General features: G+C 42.5%; 1 protein-coding gene across 1 annotated transcript in view; it reads right to left on the bottom strand.

The window, feature by feature from the left end:
- The window catches only part of MCCC2 (methylcrotonoyl-CoA carboxylase 2), a 70,877-nt gene extending 53,594 nt beyond the window's left edge, over positions 1 to 17,283 (bottom strand). Inside the window, exons 1-4 of the mRNA XM_035014608.1 lie at positions 16,975 to 17,283; positions 8,221 to 8,287; positions 5,063 to 5,147; positions 2,212 to 2,313 (exon numbers count right to left, since the gene is read on the bottom strand). Of these exons, the coding sequence (XP_034870499.1) occupies positions 2,212 to 2,313; positions 5,063 to 5,147; positions 8,221 to 8,287; positions 16,975 to 17,103 (383 nt within the window). The 5' untranslated portion in view covers positions 17,104 to 17,283. The remainder of the gene's footprint in view (positions 1 to 2,211; positions 2,314 to 5,062; positions 5,148 to 8,220; positions 8,288 to 16,974) is intronic.
- Between the last annotated feature and the right edge of the window lie 3,773 nt (positions 17,284 to 21,056).

Genomic DNA, 21,056 nt, shown 5'->3' with positions numbered 1-21,056 from the left:
TAGGACATGATAAAAAAAAAAAAAAAAAAAGCGAATTTGCCAGAGAGAAAGACTGCAGCTCAGTTATTCTTCAGCCAGTTACTATTTCAGGCAAGGAGTCCTTGATTCTAAGCTGGTTTATAAATTCAATACAAAAAGGTTTCTCATGGAATTTCTTGGGGTCTATTCCGAACTTACCATGGAGCCTCTCTCAATATACCCAGCACTACTCAGAAATATACAAAAGGAATAAAGGTATAAAAGCTTTGAATGACTTCGGCTCTGAAGAGATTCCAGAGCCTCAACTCTGCCACCCACAACTGCTACGCTCAGTGGCAAGAGTATCAATTGTATTGTGTATCTCTTAAGGAAGGGAGTATTTCTCTTCCTTTTCTTGTTTCTTCCTCTTGTTTCATGACAACCCTCTCTGGTAGCTACTAGGATCATTCCATTTCATCATGAATCATATTTTCCCAATGAAAAAAACCAAGGTATCGAGTGGTCAAGCAATTTGCTGAAGGTCAAACAGCTATAAAATGCTGAAGCCAGGATTCTAATTGAGGCTGACAACTGAACCCATTCAATTCCTACATGCAATTCAATTTCCTTCCAAGCTGAGAACTTTATAAACTGAGAACAAGGCACAAAGAAAGAAAATGAAAACGAAAAATACAAAAGCATAAATACGAATAAAATATTAGTATATGCACAGGAAAGGTGGAAAGGAATGCTCCAAAGTGGTGACCATCATTATCACTGGAGATGAGTTAATGGTAACTGTCCTACTTAATTAGGTTATTTCGTGATTATGAATTCAGTTTAGCTCTGCATGAAGTTTCTCATTTTTTTAAAGGTTTATTTTTAAGCGTCCCCTAAGACTCCAAGAAAAAAATGTCTTCACACTGGGTGAATATTAAGCAAATCATAGCTGGCAAAAGCTGTGGAGAAGTGTTGGGGGTACAGGAGCGAAGAAGCAACAATGGCTAATGGCTATAGGTGCACCGAAGGCACGAATCATGGGGAGAAGGTGGAGGAAAACACACCATAAACCATTATGTGAGTAAAATGCAACTGTATCAGGCTCAGAGTCCAACCACCTAAGGTCCAAGCACAGCTTTGCCAGTGGCTTGATCTTAAGCAAGTTATTTACCTTGCTAAGCAGGCTTCCTGACCTGCCTTAATGGTGATGATGACAATAATACCCATTCTCACAGAGCTGTGGTGATGATTAAAACAACTAATCAGGGGGCGCCTGGGTGGCTCAGTTGGTTAAGCAACTGCCTTTGGCTCAGGTCACGATCCTGGAGTCCCGGGATCGAGTCCCACATCGGGCTCCCTGCTCAGTGGGGGGTCTGCTTCTCCCTCTGACCCTTCCCCTCTCATGCTCTCTGTCTCCCATTCTCTCTCTCAGATAAATAAGTAAAATCTTTAAAAAAAAACAACTAATCAGTGGGAAGTGTTTACTACAACGCCTGGCAAGCTAACCTGACATGGCAAATGTGAGGCCATACATAAATATACACAAGTAAATTTAACTTCTACCAATCTAAGATTTCCTAAGTCCGGAGTGGTTCTCAAACATTAGGGTTCGAGAAGCTTGAAGGGCTTACTAAAAAAACACTGACTGCCAGGCCCCACCCTCAAAATTTGATTTAGTTACCTTTTTTTTTTTTTTTTAAGTAAGCTCCATGCCCAGCATGGAGCTCAATGTGGGGCTTGAACTCAAGACCCTGAGATCAAGACCTGAACTAAGATCAAGAGTAGGGCGCTTAACCAACTGTGCCACCCAGGTGCCCCTGATTTGGTTACTTTGTAGGAAGACCTAGTCATCTATGTTTCTAACAAGTTCTCAGGTGATGCTGAGGCTACCTGGGGAGCACGCTTGGAGAACGACCCCTCTAGGACACTGGTCTTCACCCTATATGTGCAAGAGCCCACCTACAGAGCCTTGGAAAATGAAATAAACCAAGCCCACACCTGCACAGTCGGATTAAGCAGGAATGTTTGGATTCAAGCCCCAGGATTTGTGCTATGGTTTCCCCTTCCCCCCCTTTGATCTTTGTCTCTAAAGCTCCACAGATAAATCTAATACATGTTGGGGTAGGAAGCCTCAGTCCTAAACAATACAAATAGCATAAAACTTGCATATTCGCCCGCAAAGCAGTGAGTGATGGCCCGTGCCTGTCAGTCTTCTTCCTGACCCACATTATCGAGTGTAAGTAGAATACTCACCCTGATACTCTGCCAATGCCTGTAATAATGCCACCGGCCGGGACCTCCTCATTCATATATAATTGGTAACCTGCAAACTGAGATAATTCCAGAAATGGAGATCTGAAGGGAAGAAAGGACATCACTTGAATTAAAGTCATTTCTTTTTTTAAAACAAGCATATTTAAACAGTTAAATATGGAAAAGATTAATGAGCCAATGTTTCAAGTATGCATGCTGTATATATATAAAATCTACTAAAAAAAAATATTTAACCAAAATCTGGGGTGGATATTAGGAGGAATCACACATTATAGCCATACAATAGAATACTAGGTACCTATTTTAAGAGATGTTGTAGAAACACGTTTATTAGTAGAGAAAGAGCCTAGCACCTAACACTAACGTAAGACCCCACCCTGCGCCAGGCTCTCTTTTTGGAGCTCCAGAAACCTAACTCATTTGTTCCTCAGAACCACCTCCTGAGGTGGATCCTATTATGATCCCCATTGACTGATGATGAAACTAAAACACAGAAATTAAGTCACTTGTCTAAGGTCACACAACTAGTAAGGGGCAGAGCTGGTTTTAATAAGCAATCTAATCCCAGGGACCAGGCTCTTCACCACTCTATTTATTACTCTACCTTTCACTTACTTAAATGTTCAGGATCCAGTAAGTGGGGGGGGGTGGTATAAAACACCACATTTAGGGCACCTGGGTGGCTCAGTCGTTAAGCGTCTGCCTTCGGCTCAGGTCATGATCCCAGAGTCCTGGGATTGAGCCCCGCATCGGGCTCCCTGCTCTGCGGGAGGCCTGCTTCTCCCTCTCCCACTCCCCCTGCTTGTGTTCCCTCTCTCGCTGTCTCTCTCTCTCTCTTTGTCAAATAAATAAATAAATAATCTTTAAAAAAAACCCACACATTTAGTATGATTCCGTTTCTCTTGTAAAAAAAAAAAAAAAAAAGTGGCTAAGGAGCACCTGGGTGGCTTAGTCGGTTAAGCATCCAACTCTTGGTTTTGGCTCAGGTAATGATCTCACGGTCATAAGCATGAGGTCGAGCCCCGAGGCAGGTTCCCCGCTCAGCAGGGAGTCTGCCTACCCTCTCTCTCCCTCTGCCTCTGCCCCTCCCCCTGCTCATGCTCTCTCTCTCAACTAAATATATAAATCTTAAAAAAAAAAAAATGTGTCTAATATGCATATGCACAAGAACATTCTAGAAGGATATACACTTGGTGTTAACAGTGTTTGTCTCCAGGTTGGGGGTACAGGTGCATGTCATAAAAAATTCTTTGGAGTCCTTGTTCCCTTCTCTCCACCTGCACTCCCGGCCTCCCACGCCAATCCTTTGGGAAATCCCGATGGATTAGCTCTGTCTTGACAACATGCCTAGAACCTGACATTCTCATCACCTCCACTACACTATCCTAGTCCAAGTCACCACCATATCTCCTTTGAATCACTGCCACATTCCTCTAACTCCTCTTGGTGCTTCTACCCTTGCTGCCCCCAGGCTACTCACAAAACAGCAGCTAGAATGACTCTTTTCAAATCTAAGTCAGATAGATCGTAAGTCTTCTGTTCAAAACCCTACAAAGTCTCCTCACTTCTCTCAGATAAAAGCCAAAATTCTTACACTGATCTACAAGGTCTTATGGAATTGAACCCATCTCTACTACTCTCCCCTTTATGCCTTCTTACCCCTAACACACTAGCATCCGGGGTTCTTGGGCGTATCAACACATCCCACACATTCCCACCTCAGGGCCTTTGCACTGGCCATTCCTTCTGTCTGTAACACTCTTTCACCAGTATCTTCAGGGCTCTCTCTCTTCACTCCTTCAAATCTTCGCTAAGATATCACCTTCTCAAAGAGGCCTACCCTAACCACCTTATTTAAAACTACAACTTGACCCTCATCTTCTCCCTTACCCTGATCTACTTCCTTTTTTCCCGTAATATTTATCACCTTCTAATATACTATAATAACTTACCACATTTATCATTTATTTTCCATCTCCTCCTCCTACAATGTAAACTCCAGTTGAGTAAGGATCTTCGTCTGTTTTGTTCACTAATGTATCACTATCACCTAGAACAGTGCCCGACACTTAGTAGCGTCTCAATTAAGATTTGCTGTTGAATATACAGAAGTTGCACTGTTCTTCTAGGCTTTAACTTATATAGGTAAATATTGCCAACTAAGTCTTGGGAAGGACCATCTCTGTACTTTTCTTGCTATGATTGAATTATGTCTGTATCTGCTTGCCTCCTTCTCTAGACTTTTCCATTCTGCATTCTCAGCTCACTTTCTCCTTTCTCATTTGTGACCAAAACATTTATAGAACTACAAAATGGTATCCATTCTTATTATGAGATAGTGTGAATTTTACCTAGAAGTCTTTAACACTTTCTGTGGTTCTAAAATTACCGTCGACAATAAACATAACCCTAGAAGTAGTCCTTCCTTCAATATTTTTAGTGTTTCCCCCAGTTGTAAAAGCATTCCTTTATGAGGCCTAACACATTAGCCCCCACAGAGTTCATAAAAAGCCAGCTTCTCTAGAATATAGATTACTCTTATGGGAGAACTACCAAGAGTTCTGATTAATGGCTATGTGGTCTATATGCTGTACAGAAGGTCCCAGTGATTTAAGGGCTTTTTGAAACTATTAATTATGACTATAATTTATATCCTTTTGCTTACCTGATGAAACTTTGTTCTTTGTATATAATAAAATATGTATATGTAAAAGAAAATTTTTGTTGTTGAATCTTAGGGTAAGAATTAGAATTTAAAATCATTTATTTATAAAACTAAGAGAGTACCACAGACTAGAGAACACTGGGTTAGCACTTGGGATATACAAACCCTGGGTCTATAAGACTGTCCACTCTTTCTCTGGCTAAAAGTTTTCCTCTTGATTTGTGGAGTTCTCGGGCTTTCTCATTGCCTCCTAAGATAAAAACATGATTAGATTAGACTGACATCATGTAACGTCTCCAATTAATTTAAGGCTAGAAAAACATAAAACAGTCCAAAATATAGTGCTTTTAAAAGTTCAATGTATCTTCTGAGAAACAGCTAATTTTCAGATCATTCACTTAACTTACAAGCTTTATTTTCTGAAGTAAATAAACTAGAATTAAAAAAAAATCAATCCGATTTCATAGCATATCATACATTTTCTGAATTCGATGGTAATTACTTAAATAACCTAGTATCTTCTCTGCAACTCATACACTATAAATACTGCCTCACCTCCACCACATTTATTAAATACCTGCCACAAATACCCAGCACTCTGCTACATACTATGTGAAATTTGAAAAATTCCTACCTTCATTTGTTCCAGGTAAAAAGCACTACTTTAGAAATGACCTCCATGATGAGCACAGCAAGACTTACCTAAAGGTAAGTGACCCCTAACTTTTTACACTGTCTCCAAAGGGGAGAGAGTTGCACACCTAATGTATCAGTTAAAAAGTCCAGTTTTGTTAGCATCTTCAGAGACTGTCTTCGATGTTTCCTGATGTTCTAGACCAAGAAAATTACAGTTGTTGAAGAGTCCACGAGGTCACCAGATGAGGCTGCTTGAGGTGCGCAGTACACCAAACCTCCCCCAGACTGACAGCGGCCAGGCTCGGTGTCTCAGGAATATTGATAAGCCACTTCTCAGAAAGCCAAGGTATCAGATCAGAAACAGAAGGATCACACAGTACCTTAATATGTTTAGTTTCACTGCTGCCCACGAATTTCATCTTAATTTGCTCTCAAGTTAATGAAGTGTTCAGCTATTTAAGAAAGCTACTTCTTTGGGTTGTTTTTTTTTTTTAGGTGAGAAAACAAGGTCTTGTCTACTTCAAGCTTCCAAGTATTATTTTTCAAACCAGGCCTCTTTACTCTAGGGGATTTTTTTTTTTTTTCTGAAGGGACGGATGGCATATTTCTAAGATTATATCTGCCTTAAGCTTACCAAGAAAATTTTATCACATATCTAACCTTCTTTTAAAATGAAAATAATTCTGGGAGGCAAAGATTTAGTTCTAAAACAGTGTAATTAGGTCAAATCACTGTTCTCTTTCTCCCAACCACTCAGAGGAACTGGGCTCCTCTACTGAGGTGGGTTTGGGTGTAGGAGGCGAGGGTACAGGAAAGGAGGGGAGATACAGGTTACCAAGGGACAGAGGAAACTTCTGGAGGAAGCACATTCATTATCTTTATTGTGGTGATCATTTCACAGGTTATGTCCATATGTCTAAACTCAAATTGTACATTTTAAATAATGCAGTTTATTGTATGTCAATTATACCTTAATAATATTGTTTAAAAATAAATATTAAAAGAAAAATGAGCCTAAGGCACTGAAAGGAAAGCCAGGCCTTGCTGAGGGTCTTTAGAGAGTCAGGGGACATAAGTGCCTGCGAAGAAGCTAGCAGGGAAGAGGTGGCCAGAGAGTCTGGAATGACAGAGGTGGTAAGATATACGCATATTCTTTCACAAGGACTTTAGAGAAAATCGCTCTTTCTTAATTCTGCCTAGAGTTTGAATTTGCAATGTGGCACAGCTACTGAATTCCGGTTTTGTTAGGAAAACCCAGAAAGATGGGCTATCCTTGATGCAGATTCTCAGATCACAGAATTAAGCTCCTCCGGCATTTAAACTAGCCTGTGACAGGACACCTGGGTGGCTCGGTGAATTAAGTGTCTGCCTTTGGCTTAGGTCATGATCTCAGGGTCCTGGGATCGAGTCCCACATTGGGCTCCTTGCTTGGCAGGGAGTCTACTTCTCCCTCTCCCTCTGCCTGCTGGCCGCCCCCCCACTTGTGCGCACTCTCTCTCTCTTGCTCTCTGACAAATATATAAATAAAAATCTTTCAAAATAAAAAAATTAAATAAACTAGCCTAGGATATGTGGGCAGCCACAGAAACAATGTGACACCGCACATTAGTTTTCGAAAGATTATTCTTAAAGATTCTGTGCTATCTCTGTTCCCACAAACTCTGAGATACAAAAGCCTGTTTCCTTCAGTCTCGTATACCATATGGCACTGATTCTAATCTACACATTTTGTTCACATTTTAACATCCCTGAAATCAGGAAGCATTTTACAGTTTACAGGATCTTTTCATCGCTGGCACCTGGGGACATCACAACACATCTGTCTGCCTGTGCCTGCACAGCACAAATGTCACTTCAACTGTGCTACATGCACTGTTCGAACTATGTGCATCAAGGGGCGCCTGGGTGGCTCCGTCGTTAAGCGTCTGCCTTTGGCTCAGGTCATGATCCCGGGGTCCTGGGATCGAGCCCCGCATCGGGCTCCCTGCTCGGCGGGAAGCCTGCTTCTCCCTCTGCCTGCCGCTCCCCCTGCTTGTGCTCTCTCTCTCCCACAAAAATAAATAAAATCTTATTTTGGAAATGGCTTTCAGTTTCAAGTCACCCAGGCTTCTAAAGTAAATTGTCACACTGACCAATAATGGCACAGTAGAATTCAACGTATTTGTTTATACATTAATATTATTAATATTTTACATTCCCCACACGATGCAATTTCTTCCAAGCAAAAGGATGTCTATTATGTCCACAACTTAAAAGAAAAAAATGACAATCTGCAAAGTTCTTAGGAAATCTCATTTAATTAGCTATAAACCCACATAGAAATTATTTCCAAGTTATATAACAAAATGCATAATTATGCAAAATAAGTATATAAGATGAATATAACGAACAGAAAATGTTTCAGATGCTTCAGGCAAAACAGAAATTTCAGTGGATGCTGTGGCTAAAATAAAACCATAAGAAGCAATGCTTTAAAAATTGATGAATCTGAAATTTAACCGTTGCCCAGAGAGCTGGCAGTGCTATAGGAGCAGAAAAACTGGCCAAGTAAGAGGAAAAAATGTCAGCACACCAACAAATACAGTCTTAAAGAGTCAAAGCTTGCTGCTACTAGTTTTTCCTAGAACCATAACTATCAAGGATCATCTTCATTAACAGCATAAAATGAAGAATAAATGAATGTTTACCTAATCTTATTTCCTGCGCTCGTTCACGGAGTTGATTTACTAGTGCTTTCATCTGTTCATAGTTTTCCTAAAACAGAAAAAAAGAAAGGGAGAGTAATATTAGAAAACAATTATCCTTTTTTTTTTTTTTTTAGCTAAAGTAAGAGTTGATGAGAACATCACATGCCAACCCCATGTGGCTTCACGCAGGGCCACCCCCCACTCATGTGGCCTCTGTGTTGTGTCACTCCATCGGATGGAAAAGATGAATTCCTGCCTGTCCATCTTTGCCCAAGCTCCTCTTCCCGCCGTCCCTCTCTGGTCCACGTATCCAAATCTTACCCTTCTTTAAAGCATAGATCATGTTCCCTCTTCTCTCTAACCCCATTTCTGGTCACTCCTACTCATTTTAGCATCTTTCTTCCATAAGCATCAACTGAACTTCATTGAGTTCTATTTGTTTCCCTATTTTAAGGAATATAAGCCCTTAGAGAGTTAGAAAGCCGTCTTACTTTTCATGTCCCTTCAATCCCTGCCCCAAGGAGTTTCTAACCAATGCAGAAATACTTGCTTACTGACAAATTACTCTTAAAAGCAGAGCCCAGGGGAAAAAATAGGTCCTATTTTGTTTTAAAAGGGAACAAAACTCTATGTTTGTGCGTCTTTAGAAATTCTCTAGAGTAATATACAGGAGAATATAAACTGTGAGAGGTGGATAAAGGGTAGAGGGCCTAACTTTTTGCTGTTCTGTAAATTTTGTCTGATCAGCTCATTACTTTAGACCAATAAGTAGCAAGTTATTTTTGAAAATTCCAAGTTGATGGGGCGCCTGGGTGGCTCAGTCATTAAGCGTCTGCCTTCGGCTCAGATCATGCTCCCAGGGTCCTGGGATCGAGCCCCGCATCGGGCTCCCTGCTCTGCGGGAGGCCTGCTGCTCCCTCTCCTACTCCCCCTGCTTGTGTTCCCTCTCTTGCTGTGTCTCTTTCTGTCAAATAAATAAATAAAATCTTAAAAAAAAAAAAAATTCCAAGTTGAACCACTAACACATTTTGCTCCCCACAATGTCTTTAACATCTCTGATTTAATTCCTTTTCCATGACATGGTACTACACAGCTTTCCAGCTGTTCAAAATTACATGAATTTACAGACTTTATAGAACTCTAGTATTTCTTATTTTCTACAGCTCTAATCGCTCCCAAGGCCAAGGTTTCTGCTACATTCTCTTGCTCTGCAAGAAACAGAAGGCAAAAAAGAGAGAAGCAGCATACTGTTAGGAAAGAACCTTTGTCCTGGAATAGGGAGGTCCCAATCACGGTCTACTAGCCCTGTGACTACCTCCCTTCGAGGCCCACCAAGTCCTGTCTGTCCAAGGGCAGACAACCTGCCAGCAACGAACTCCAGAATCTGCCTAGAACGTTGTTTCCCAACCTGGGCTGGACACTGGAATCAATGGGAAGCTTTGAAAAATAAAAACAAAAATAAACCCCCAGAGATTCTGATGTCACTGGTTGCAGGTATGGCCTGGGCATTAATCACTTTAAAAGTTCCCCAAGGATTCAAATGTCCAACCAAAAGTAGAGCAACACTGGCCCACAGTCTTCCACTCCAGGCAAACTGGAAACCTACCAAAGAAGGGGATTTGGTAATAGGCAGAGTTCTTTAATCACCAGAACTTTTTCAGATTTCCATAGTGTTTGTTGATATTAATAGCATGAGGCAGTGAAAGCCAAGACTTTTGCTCTTCTCTTAAGCCCAGGTTACAGATCCTGTTTACTCACATTTAGGCAATTCAGAAACTCCTAACTTTATGAACTGCCTCAGACCGAAACAGCGCTCTGCACCAGAGCACGTCTGTCCCGCCCGTCACCGAGGGGTGGCATGGCAGCAACGTGTATAATGCCACTTGAAGGGTATGAAGAGATTTTCAGCAGCCTTTCAAAACCTAACATCCCAAGCGTAAAGGGAGCTACCTCTGTCCCGAGAGCCTCCTGGGCTGAGAACGAGTCCTAGTAAGCAGGGGCTGTGTCCTGAACTCCTTCGTCATCTGCGAGAGATCCAGCAGATGGGAGGGAGTTTGTAAGGAGAAGGCCTCCTTGGATAAACAAAACGGGGAGGCAGAGAAGAGCTCTGGGAGATGAAGTTGGTGGCCAACTCCCATCTGGAGCCGAAGGCCTTCTTCTCTGTGCGGCTTTCTCACCTGACCCTGGGCTGCAGCTGCCACCCTGGGGCTCAGAGATGGGTGCTACTCTGGCCTCAGGCCCTGGGCTCCCTCTACCTGCTGCTCACCCCACAGGGTGAGGAAAAGATCGGATTACTATGTTGCTAAGTAGAAAGGAAAGCAGATTATTTCACTGTACAGGCAAAGTTATTATTTTTTGCTTGTTTTCTGCTTCAAGTCTATCTTGTCAACTTCTACCTTTATTCTAAGGTTAAAAATCCACCTCATAGGTGGCTTAGTGTTTCAGAGACCTCCCCCCCCTTTTTTTTAAGTAAGCTCTAGGCCCAATGTGGGGCTCAAACTCATGACGCCGGAGAGCAAGAGTCGTGGGCTGTACTGAGTGAGCCAGCAGGGCACACCTCAGAAACCCTGCTCTTAAGAATCCCCATGGATGATGAAGTGCCTTCATCAGGGCAGGCAGCCTTCCCAAATGCGCCACTGTTTGGAATTCCACTTCCAATCTCTGCTACTCACAGCCCAGCAATTTCTCCAATTCACAGACTGACTGATTCTGTGGTTTTTAACAAAAGACTTGCTCATTTTGAGTTTATGGCATTTCTGGAAAGGAATCTCATCCAAACTGTTAACCCTTTTATCTCTTCACTTTTTAGTAATCATTAAAAGATAATCTGAAAAATGCACTGTAGGAAAAGAGAGGCCACGTATATTGTTCCACATGTGACTCCAAGTTCAATAAAAGGAATTTAATGAGGCGCCTGGGTGGCTCAGTCGGTTAAGCATCCAACTCAATTTCTGCTCCGGTCATGATCTCAGGATTGTAAGATTAAGCCCCGCATTGGGCATGCTGGGCATGGAGCCTGCTTAAGATTCTCTCTCTCCATTTAAGAAAGAAAACAGATGAACCTAGGGGAAGGGAGGGAAAAATAAAATAAGGTGAAATCAGAGAGGGAGACAAACTGTAAGAGACTCTTAACTATAGGGAACAACCTGAGGGTTGCTGGAGGGGAGGGAGTGGGGAGATGGGGTAACTGGGTGATAGGCAATGAGGAGGGCACTTGATGTAATGAGCACTGGGTGTTATATGCAACTGATGAATCACTAAACTCCACCTCTGAAACTAATAATATACTATATGTTAACTGATTTTAAATTTAAAAAATATAAATTTTAAAAAAGATTCTCTCTCTCCCTCTCCCTCTGCCCCTCCCCACCCCCCCTGCATTCACTCTCTCTCTCTAACATAAATAAGTAAATGAATGAAGGAAGGAAGGAATGAAAGGAATTCAGTGCCAATGCAGAAAAAACCTGAATACCTATTATCGCAGCAAGGTATGTGAAAGGTTAATACATTTACCTAGGAATAATCCTATTTTGTTAGTTTAAAATTGATAAAATGATGGGAAGCCTGGGTGGTTCAGTGGTTAAGTCTCTGTCTTCAGCTCAGGTCATGATCCCAGGGTCCTGGGATGGAGTCCCACATTGGGCTCCTTGCTCAGCGGGGAGTGAGCTTCTCCCTCTGCCTGCTGCTCCCCCTGCTTGAACTCTCTCCCTCTCTCTCACAAATAAATAAAATCTTTAAAAATAAATAAATAAATAAAATTGATAAGATGAAGAAAAAATGTTTTTTTCCAGTGACATTATATGGGGCTAATTCTCAAGCAAGTCCATCCACTCATTATGACATACTATCTTCTGCTCAGTCTCGCTTAGCTCAACAGCACTAGGATACGAATAGACAGGTTAGAGCATGGCAAAGTGAAAAGGTAGGGGTTTCGTTAACATTTTCAGCTCCCCTTAAATGGGGTTTGTCATTGTTGTTAATGGAAGAAAGCTGGGGCGCCTGGGTGGCTCAGTCGGTTAAGCATCTGACTTCAGCTCAGGTCATGATCTCAGGGTCCTGGGATCGAGTCCCGAATCAGGCTCCCTGCTCAGCGAGGCAACTGCTTCTCCCTCTGCCTCTGCTCCTCCCCTACCCCCCAACTCCCGCTCATGCTTGCAAGCTCGCTCTCTCAAATAAATAAATAATAAAAAAAGAAAGTTAACTTTCTTCCATGGAAATTTTCAAACGCATACAAAAACAAAAAGACTAGCATAATGAAATGTAGCCAATGTCCTTCAACAATTAATTATCCATATATGGCCAAAGTTGTTTCCTTCTTGCCCCGCACCCCCACCCTGAATTATTTTGAAGAAAATCCTAGACATAGCACTCCTTCTGTAGCCAGTATTTCCAAATCTCCAAAAGATGAGGACCATTCCTGAATATCAATAATCTGTTAAAAACAGGAAATATCCAGGGGCGCCTGGGTGGCTCAGTCGGTTAAGTGCCCGCCTTCAGCTCAGGTCATGGTCCCAGGGTCCTGGGATCGAGCCCCACATCGGGCTCCCTGCTCAGCGGGGAGCCTGCTTTTCCCTCTCCCTCTGCCTGCCACTCTGCCTTCCTATGATTCCTCTGTGTGTGTGTGTGTGTGTCAAATAAATAAATAAAATCTTTAAAAAAAAACAGCAAATATCCAATTAGTGAAGACATTTCTTCAAATGGCGGATAGATGTTTTTTAAAGTTTGCTTATTTAAATAGGACTCCATGGAAGGTCTGTATAGCCACAGTTGGCTGATGTTTCTTAAGTCTCTTCTGAAATGTAAGTTCTCCCATCTTTTTTTTTTTGTCTTGATATGTTCTGTTTGTCCCACAGACTTTTTCCCACAATGCTAAGTGTATCCTCCCAGTGTCCTTTAACAAGTTCTCATTCCCTTGAAGATTGAGAGGCTGATGGGATTCTGCTGTGCCTTTAGTTTCTTCCCCCACCCAGCTCATCAAGAATTAGCTGACCTCCCTCCACCTGCACTCTACCTCCCAGTCTCCTGTCAACTTTGCAAAACACAGGAATCAAAGTTTAGAAGCGATGAAAAATAGTTCCCACATGCACAGAGAAAACAAGTAACTCTCTACTAAAGTGTACTCAAACCCAAGATACAATCACTACAGCCTCTGACATCGCCCAATTTAGAACAAAGTCAATCAGAACTAAAGCTAGTTATATGAGGGGTCTTTACCCTAGCTAAGCCAGCCTCCCAGTTAAGAAATAAAGGAAACTGTCTCTAATTGCCAAGGCTTTCTGAAGCACATGGCCATAAGAAGTGACAGCGAACAGTACATATTCCTAGCTACTAAGAAAATTGTGCAGAGAAACCGAACCGTGGCCAGGGCTCCCATGTGCCACCTCCCATCCAAGGCATGGCTTTATCTTTTATTCCCCTCTTGTGGGTTGTTTGCATCAAAGTTTACTACTTGTAGGGGTGGCTGGGTGGCTCAGACGGTTAAGCGTCTGCCTTCGGCTCAGGTCATAATCCCAGGGTCCTGGGATCGAGCCCCGCATCGGGCTCCCAGCTCAGCGGGGAGCCTGCTTCTCCCTCTGCCTCTGCCTCTCCCCCTGCTCAGCCTCTCTCTCTCTCTCTGTACCTCTCTGTCTCAAATGAATAAATAAAATCTTAAAAAAAAAAAAAGCTTACTACTTGTAGGTAGAAATCCCAGAAGATAAGGGTACACCTAAGTGAAATCTTTTAACATCCAACATATGAAGAACACATCCAATCTCTCCATACTATTTATTATCTGTGGCAGGCACTGAGAGTTGCTTATCCATATCCATTCTTCCCATCTTTCTTGATGATGAAATCCCACTTTTATTCAAGGTGACAACATGCCCCCGCTGAAAAACTAACATCCTAGCCTCCTTTTGTAGACAGGTGTGGCCCTGGGATTTAATTCTAACCAAGGAAATATAGGCAGAAGTTGTTAGGCATGACTTCTAGAAAGGCTTCTTAAAAAGAGAACAAGCAGGTGAGGGTGTCCTTTTGCCTACTCACCCTTCCTCCTCCTTTACCTGAACTCATACATAATAGGTGGAACTTAAGCAGCCACCTCTAGAGCATAAGGCAGATTGTACTATGTGTTCAAAATTCTTCTGTCCCTCTGGACTATTATTGAATATCAATAATCTGTTAATAACAGCAAGGTTCAGTGTGAGATTATAGTTCCCCACCCACACTCCATGAATCTGTCCATTTTACTTGCTTTGACCAGTGGAATGTAGGCAAAAGTGAAGTGTATCAACTGCAAGCAGAGGCTCTAAGACGGACAGTGTTTCCATACTCTCCTCCTGTGCCCTGGCCTTCCATTAGGAGAGGAGCATCTCTCAGTAGCCACTGTCCCTTCTGCCTGGGTGCTGGAATCAAAAACAAATAGAGCAGACCTGCATCGGACGCACTGCCCGGGGAAGAACTGCCACAACGAACCCATAGATCCCAGAGCAAAAAATAAATATTTGTTCTTTTGGACACAGAGATCTTGGGACTGTCTGCTATTCAGCATTACTGAAGCAAAAGCTGGCTAAACAGGTCCTGAGATGACGATGTGGAAAGAAGGAAAAGTTGCAAGAGCTAATATTTCTTTTTTTTTTTTTAAAGATTTTTATTTATTTATTCATGAGAGACAGAGAGAGAGAGGCAGAGGGAGAAGCAGGCTCCCAAGGAGCAGAGAGCCCAATGCGGGACTCGATCCCAGGACCCTGGGATCATGACCTGAGCCGAAGGCAGACGTTTAACCATCTGAGCCACCCAGGCGCCCAAGAGCTAATATTTCTTGAGGGCTTATTATATCCCAGGCCATGTTGTAAGTGGTCACTAACTGTCCTGATGACTCTATGACATATGCAACTATTAATGCTACCGTACAGCTGAGGTAACTGAGGCACAGCCCGCCTCTGAGGCACAGAGAGGTTAAGTAACTAGCCCCAAATCACTCAGCTAACAAGTAGTAGAGCTGGAATTTAAACCAGCTCCAGACCCTTGCTCTTACACCAATAGGTTACACTGTATCTGCCCACTCATAAGGACCCCTGTTAACACTTTCTCTTATTTCCCTTCAAGTTTCTTTTTTTTCCTCCGTGGAAATATGTGGTTAGTTTTTAAGACACATGAAAGACTAGACCAGTGCCTTTTGCATCCTACCACAACTACTTCCCCAATTACTAGTGCACAGACTAGACCAGAACATTAAACACCTGACACAGAGAAAGGAGTTATATGCTCAGGCCCACACTCCCTACCCCCTAGCTAACAGCCACCATCAAAAACATAGGCCTGAACCTAAAGCCGAAAAAGATGGTAGACCAGGAAGCTCCAGGCCTTCATTCTCCACAGAGACACCCCAAAATGACCCAAAACTGGCTAAAATAACCTTATAGAAGCTCCAGAAAATAGTCAAAGGCCTACAGCAACCAGAACACCCAGCCAAGAAGCCATATTCCAAATGGGAGGAAATCTAGCCTCTGTACTGCCACCGCGCTGATGATTCTACCAGGACCATAGGATCTTGCGGCTTCTCCACCTAAGTTTCTTAGCAGACAGCCAGCAAAATGAAACGTGAATGTGGCTTCTGCATGCAAGGGCCTCCACTACTCTCATCTACTCCATGAATTCCATACCCTAGTCATGACTTCGAAGTCCTCATACGTACTATACTCTTTCATAATTTGCTTATCTATGTTCTCATAACTCCCTTAGTTTGTATAGTCTTGCCTTTCCTCCTCGGCCCTGAACCCGGCCAGCTCTCACCCAGCGATCAAGATCCAACTCACTCATCGCTTCCTATCTGCAGCTTTCTGTAACTACCTTTTCAAGCTTTAGACACCCCACTTATCATAATGCACTACAGTTACACACTTTCTTGTCCATCTTGCCCACAAAATTATGATTCCATTCCTACACACCTATACCAAATACCTAAAATACTACCTAGACCACAGAAACCACTTAATATTTCTGAATTAAACATTCTTTCCTGACCCCAAAAAATCTAGACTCTTGGAAGACTCTTATTGGCTATTGTTTCTGACTCAGCCTGCTTATTTTTTTTCAATTCAAAATGTCTTTTCTGAAAGTTATCTGTACAATTTAAACGTTATCTGTATAAGCTCAGAAACCATGGAACAGGGTGAAATTTTCCAGCTCTGATACTTCACAAGCTGTTTCTTTGACCTTGCTATATCTCCCAATTCCAAAAAAGGCCATTCAAGACAGTGTGCGATAAGTACGCTCTATTAACAACTATTCAACTAAAGTCTGTTAAGCACAACGCCGGGTTATCTGTGCTAGGCCAGTGGTTCCCAAAGCTGTCCGCCGCCAAGTCCTGAGGATTTCATTAGCAATGCAAATACCAAGACCCCACCCCAGAGACCCCAAAGGTCCAGCGTGGGGCTTAAAACAGCTGTACATTGAACAAGTTCCTCAGCTCACAATGCTGACTCAGGTTTTGAGAACCACTGATTTCAAAGATACAATGCACAGTGCCAGGGCTAAAAGTGAACTAAGATGTATTTTATTTGGAATTACCTTCTTTTGCAAACTTCACGACCTACACTGCGTCCCAGAATCAGGACTGGGGGTTCCAGAGAAAACAAAAGAGCTGTTAAAGTGTGCCCACCCTCCACCTGCTTCCTAGTGGGGCCGGCACTGGCGGACAGGTGGAAGAGGACTCACAGGCTCAGTCAGGGGATTCCAGGCCCGGGGCGCCGGGGCGCTCACCCAGCCTACCTGGTAGATGGCAGAGCCCGAGTCTGGCTGGGTGCCCAGCGTGGCCACCAAGTCCCCGTGATAAGCGCGCGGCCCGGGGACAAAGGCGCGGGCGCTGGGCCGCAGGGCTAACCTCAGGGCAGCCCACATGACAGCCGGCAGGGAGCGAAGGACCACCGCCTGAGAGGGGCCCGGGCACGCTCAGAGTCGGTTCTTTCCCCTCCGGATTCCCGGATTCGGACTACCGCTCCGCTCTCCTTGCAGCCCCAAACCTCCCGAAACCTCCCAGGTTCTCAGGCCAGCCGAGGCACGTGTCTGCGCACGCCGGCCGTAACAGGTCGCCGCTGCGCACCACGCCCCCTGAACTCAGCCAATCAGGGCAGAGGCGCAGCCCCGCGAGGTCCTGTCACCTCGCGAGCTCGGGAGCTCCGCGGTCCAGAGGCGGAGCTACCTTGGTTACCACCCCTCCTCTCTCGGGGCTGAGCTGGCCCGGTAAGGTTCGGTTTCCCTGGGATCCGTCTCAGTTCCTTTTCTACGTGCTGTTTTCTTCTTACCCTGTTAATAGAAAGGGACGTGAAAAATCGTATCCTTACATGAGAGCTGGAAACTGAGCAGGCATCAAGCTGCCCTAAGAAACAAAACTCTTTAGAGGAGATACATATTTATTCATTCAGCAAATATTTCTTCAGTGTCTCCCTGTGTCCGTTGCTTTTCTGGCGCTGGGTCTTAAAACTTCGTGAGTCTTCCGGCTTTGTCTTCTTTTTCATGTTTTCTCGTTTCGTTTTGTTTTTGTTTTTGGCTATTTAGAACCAGTTTCTTGAGATTCCGTATTATTTTTAGTACGGGTTTTTTCTGCAAAAAAAAAAAAAATGTCATTGGGGTTTTGGTAGGAATTATATTGAATCTGTTGCTCACCTTTGCATAGTATTGACATTTTAACAGTATTAAGTTTTACGATCCATGGACATGGATGTGTTCCCATGTATTTGTGTCTTCCTTAATTTCTTTTAGCAATGTTTTGTAGTTTTCATTGTGCAAGTCTTTTTTTTTTTTAAGATTTTATTTATTTATTTGGGACAGAGAGAATGAGAGAGAGAGCACATGAGAGCGGGGAGGGTCAGAGGGAGAAGCAGACTCCCTGCTGAGCAGGGAGCCCGATGCGGGACTCGATCCCAGGACTCCAGGATCATGACCTGAGCCGAAAGCAGTCGCTTAACCAACTGAGCCACCCAGGCGCCCTTCATTGTGCAAGCCTTACACCTCCTTAATTCCTATTTTATTCTTTTTAATACTATTATAAATGGAATTGTCTTTGTAACTTCCTTTTCAACTTGTTCATTATTAGTGTATAAAAGTGCAACTGATTTTTGTGTGTTGACTTTGTATTCTGTTACTTTGTTGAATTCATTTATTCTAACAATTTTTTCGTGTGTTGGGGGGGATCTTCAGGGTTTTCTACATATTCATTATCTGCAAAATAATAATTTTACTTCTTTCCTTCTAGTTTGAATGCCTCTTATTTCTCAGTCTTGCCTAATTTCTCTGGCTAGGACTTCCAGTACTAAGTTGACTAGCCGTGACAAAAGTGAACATTCTTTCCTTGTTCCTGATCTTCAAAGGAAAGGCTTTCAGTCTTTCACCACTGAGTATGATGTTTGCTGTGCATTTTTCATATGTGACCTTTATGATGTTAAGGTAGTTTTCTTCTATTCCTAGTTGGGTTTTTTTATCATGAAAGAGTGTTGAATTTTGTCAAATGCTTTTTCTGCATCAATTGAGACGATCATGTGTACCTTTTTTCTTCTTTATTCTGTTAATGTGGTATATTTCAGTTATCATTCAGCATTTAATATGCTGTTGAATTCATTTCACCAGTACTTTATTGAGGATTTTTGCATCAACATGCATTAGGGATATTGATCTATAAGGTTCTTGTATCTTTGTCTGGCTTTGGTATCAGGATTATGATGGCCTCAGAACGGGTCAGCAAGTGTTACCAATTTTTTGTGAAAGATTGATGTTAGTTCTTTAAATGTTTGGTAGAATTTACCAGTGAAGCCATGAAGTCCAGTGCTTTTCTTTGTCTGGAGGTTTTGTTCTGTTTGAGTTTGGGTTGTTTGTTTTTTTTTTTTTTTTAATTACTGATTCAGTCTTCTCACTATAGATCTATTCAGGTTTACTGTTTCTTTGTGATGTAGTCTTGGTAGGTTTTGTGTTGGTAGGAATTTGTCCATTTCATCTAGTTATCCAGTTTGTTGATGTCCATTTGTTCATAGTGTTCAGTTTACTTTTTACTTTAGGGAATACAATATTTCAACTTTCATGATGGAAATAAAGATGTTTTTACTTCTTTCTCTCATAAATGATCCCAAGGCAACAAAGGAACACCAAAAAAGAATTCATATCCCACCTTCAATTAAAGTAGGAGATATGGGGCACCTGGATGGCTCAGTCAGTTAAGCCACCAACTGACTCTAGATTTCGGCTCGGGTCACGACCTCAGGGTGGTAAGATCGAGCCCCACGTCAGGGTCTGCACTGGGTGTGGAGCCTGCTTGGGATTCTCCCTCCTTCTCTCCCTGCACCCCTCTCCTTGCGTGTGTACTCAGCCTCTCTAAAAACCAAAATAAAGTAGGAGACATATGAAGACAACAGGCAAAAATAGGAATAATTTAGCAGGAAAAAAGGAAGCTGAAATCTAAGTGCTTGCAGTGGAAGATAAAAACAAGTAACAAGTCGATTTGCCTCCCAGAAATCCCTGCAAGGCTCAGGAATTGGTGGTACTGAGAACAGAGGAAGGTGTGGGTAGGTGTGGGGAGAGGTGGGAGAGACCAAGAGACAGTGAAACTACTTGAAAATCTGTATAAGCAGTAGTTAGAACCCTAGGTTTCCACTCCCACTTTGCCCAGGAGATAGGAGATATATAGTATCTGAAGAAACTGAATCACAGATGTTCCAAATATCGGGACACTAGGCAAGAGTGAAGTGCCAGATTGAAACCAACAAGATTAACTGAAAGTCTGGAGGCCAATTCAAGAAATTCCATTCCCCAGCTCCCTTTTTCCTCCAAGTTCTAAAATGCTGGCTACCAGGTTTATATAGGAAGGAATCTAGAGACACCTTACCACTTCACAGAAAGGGTAGAGTGATATTTGAGGTTTCCCAGTGGAAAAGCTCCTTGGAAAATAATGCACCTACAGTGTAACCTACAGATTGACATATCCTATCTACACTTCAGTAAGCTTGTAAAAGTTCCCAATCAACTTTTTAGAAAATTTCTCTAACAGATGCATGGATAGCCAAGGATCAACAGGCATTTGAGGAAAGTTTTCAAAATGAAAAAAAGACCCCCACCGCAACCAAGAAAGCCTCAGAAGAAACCAGCAGTACAAGGAACAGAAGAAACTGTAACTTCCTTAGAGAAATGAAAAAACATTGCATTCATGAAACAAGAACAGGATTATGAAAAAAATTAAGATTTTGGAAATAAAAATATGAGACCAAGAATTTTAAAAATCTGTAGAAGGGAAGGAAATGTGGAAATAAAATTTTAAGCCTCGTTTCCAATTTAAACCTTGGCTAGAAAATGTAATCAAAGCTAGAGATTATAAACTTTGTAGCCATTTAATGAGAAATTATTAGGATGGGAAAACAGATGTTATAAGGAGACTAGATAACTCTGCTAGCCGCTAAATTTATTAGATACATGAGGTTAGCAATTGTTTCCTGGTTGGCATTAAATTTAAGTTCATTATTTGGGGTGCTTGGGTGGCTCAGTCAGTTGGGCATCTGCCTTCTGCTCGGGTCATGATCTCATCGAGGTCCTAGGATCCTAGGATCGAGCCCTGTGTTGGGCTCCCTGCTCAGTGGGGAGTTGGCTTCTCCCTCTCCCTCTGCCCCTCCCCCCTGCTTGTGCGCTCCTTCTCTCTCTTGGACGCTGTCTCTCTCAAATAAATAAAATCTTTAAACAATTTAAGTTCATACTTAATGTTATACTTATTTAAAATTTTAGTAGTTTATACTTACCCTGTGTATCTTATCATTATAATTGAGTTTCTGTCTGCTGTGGTGAGATAGCATTCTATAATATTGAAAGGCTTGCTT

This window comes from Mirounga leonina, unplaced genomic scaffold, assembly GCF_011800145.1.
Source record: "Mirounga leonina isolate KUSES-001 unplaced genomic scaffold, KU_Mleo_1.0 Mir_168, whole genome shotgun sequence".
NCBI classification, from domain to species: domain Eukaryota; kingdom Metazoa; phylum Chordata; class Mammalia; order Carnivora; family Phocidae; genus Mirounga; species Mirounga leonina.
Note: the sequence above shows the minus strand (reverse complement) of the source record. Positions and strands in the feature narration are given on the sequence as shown.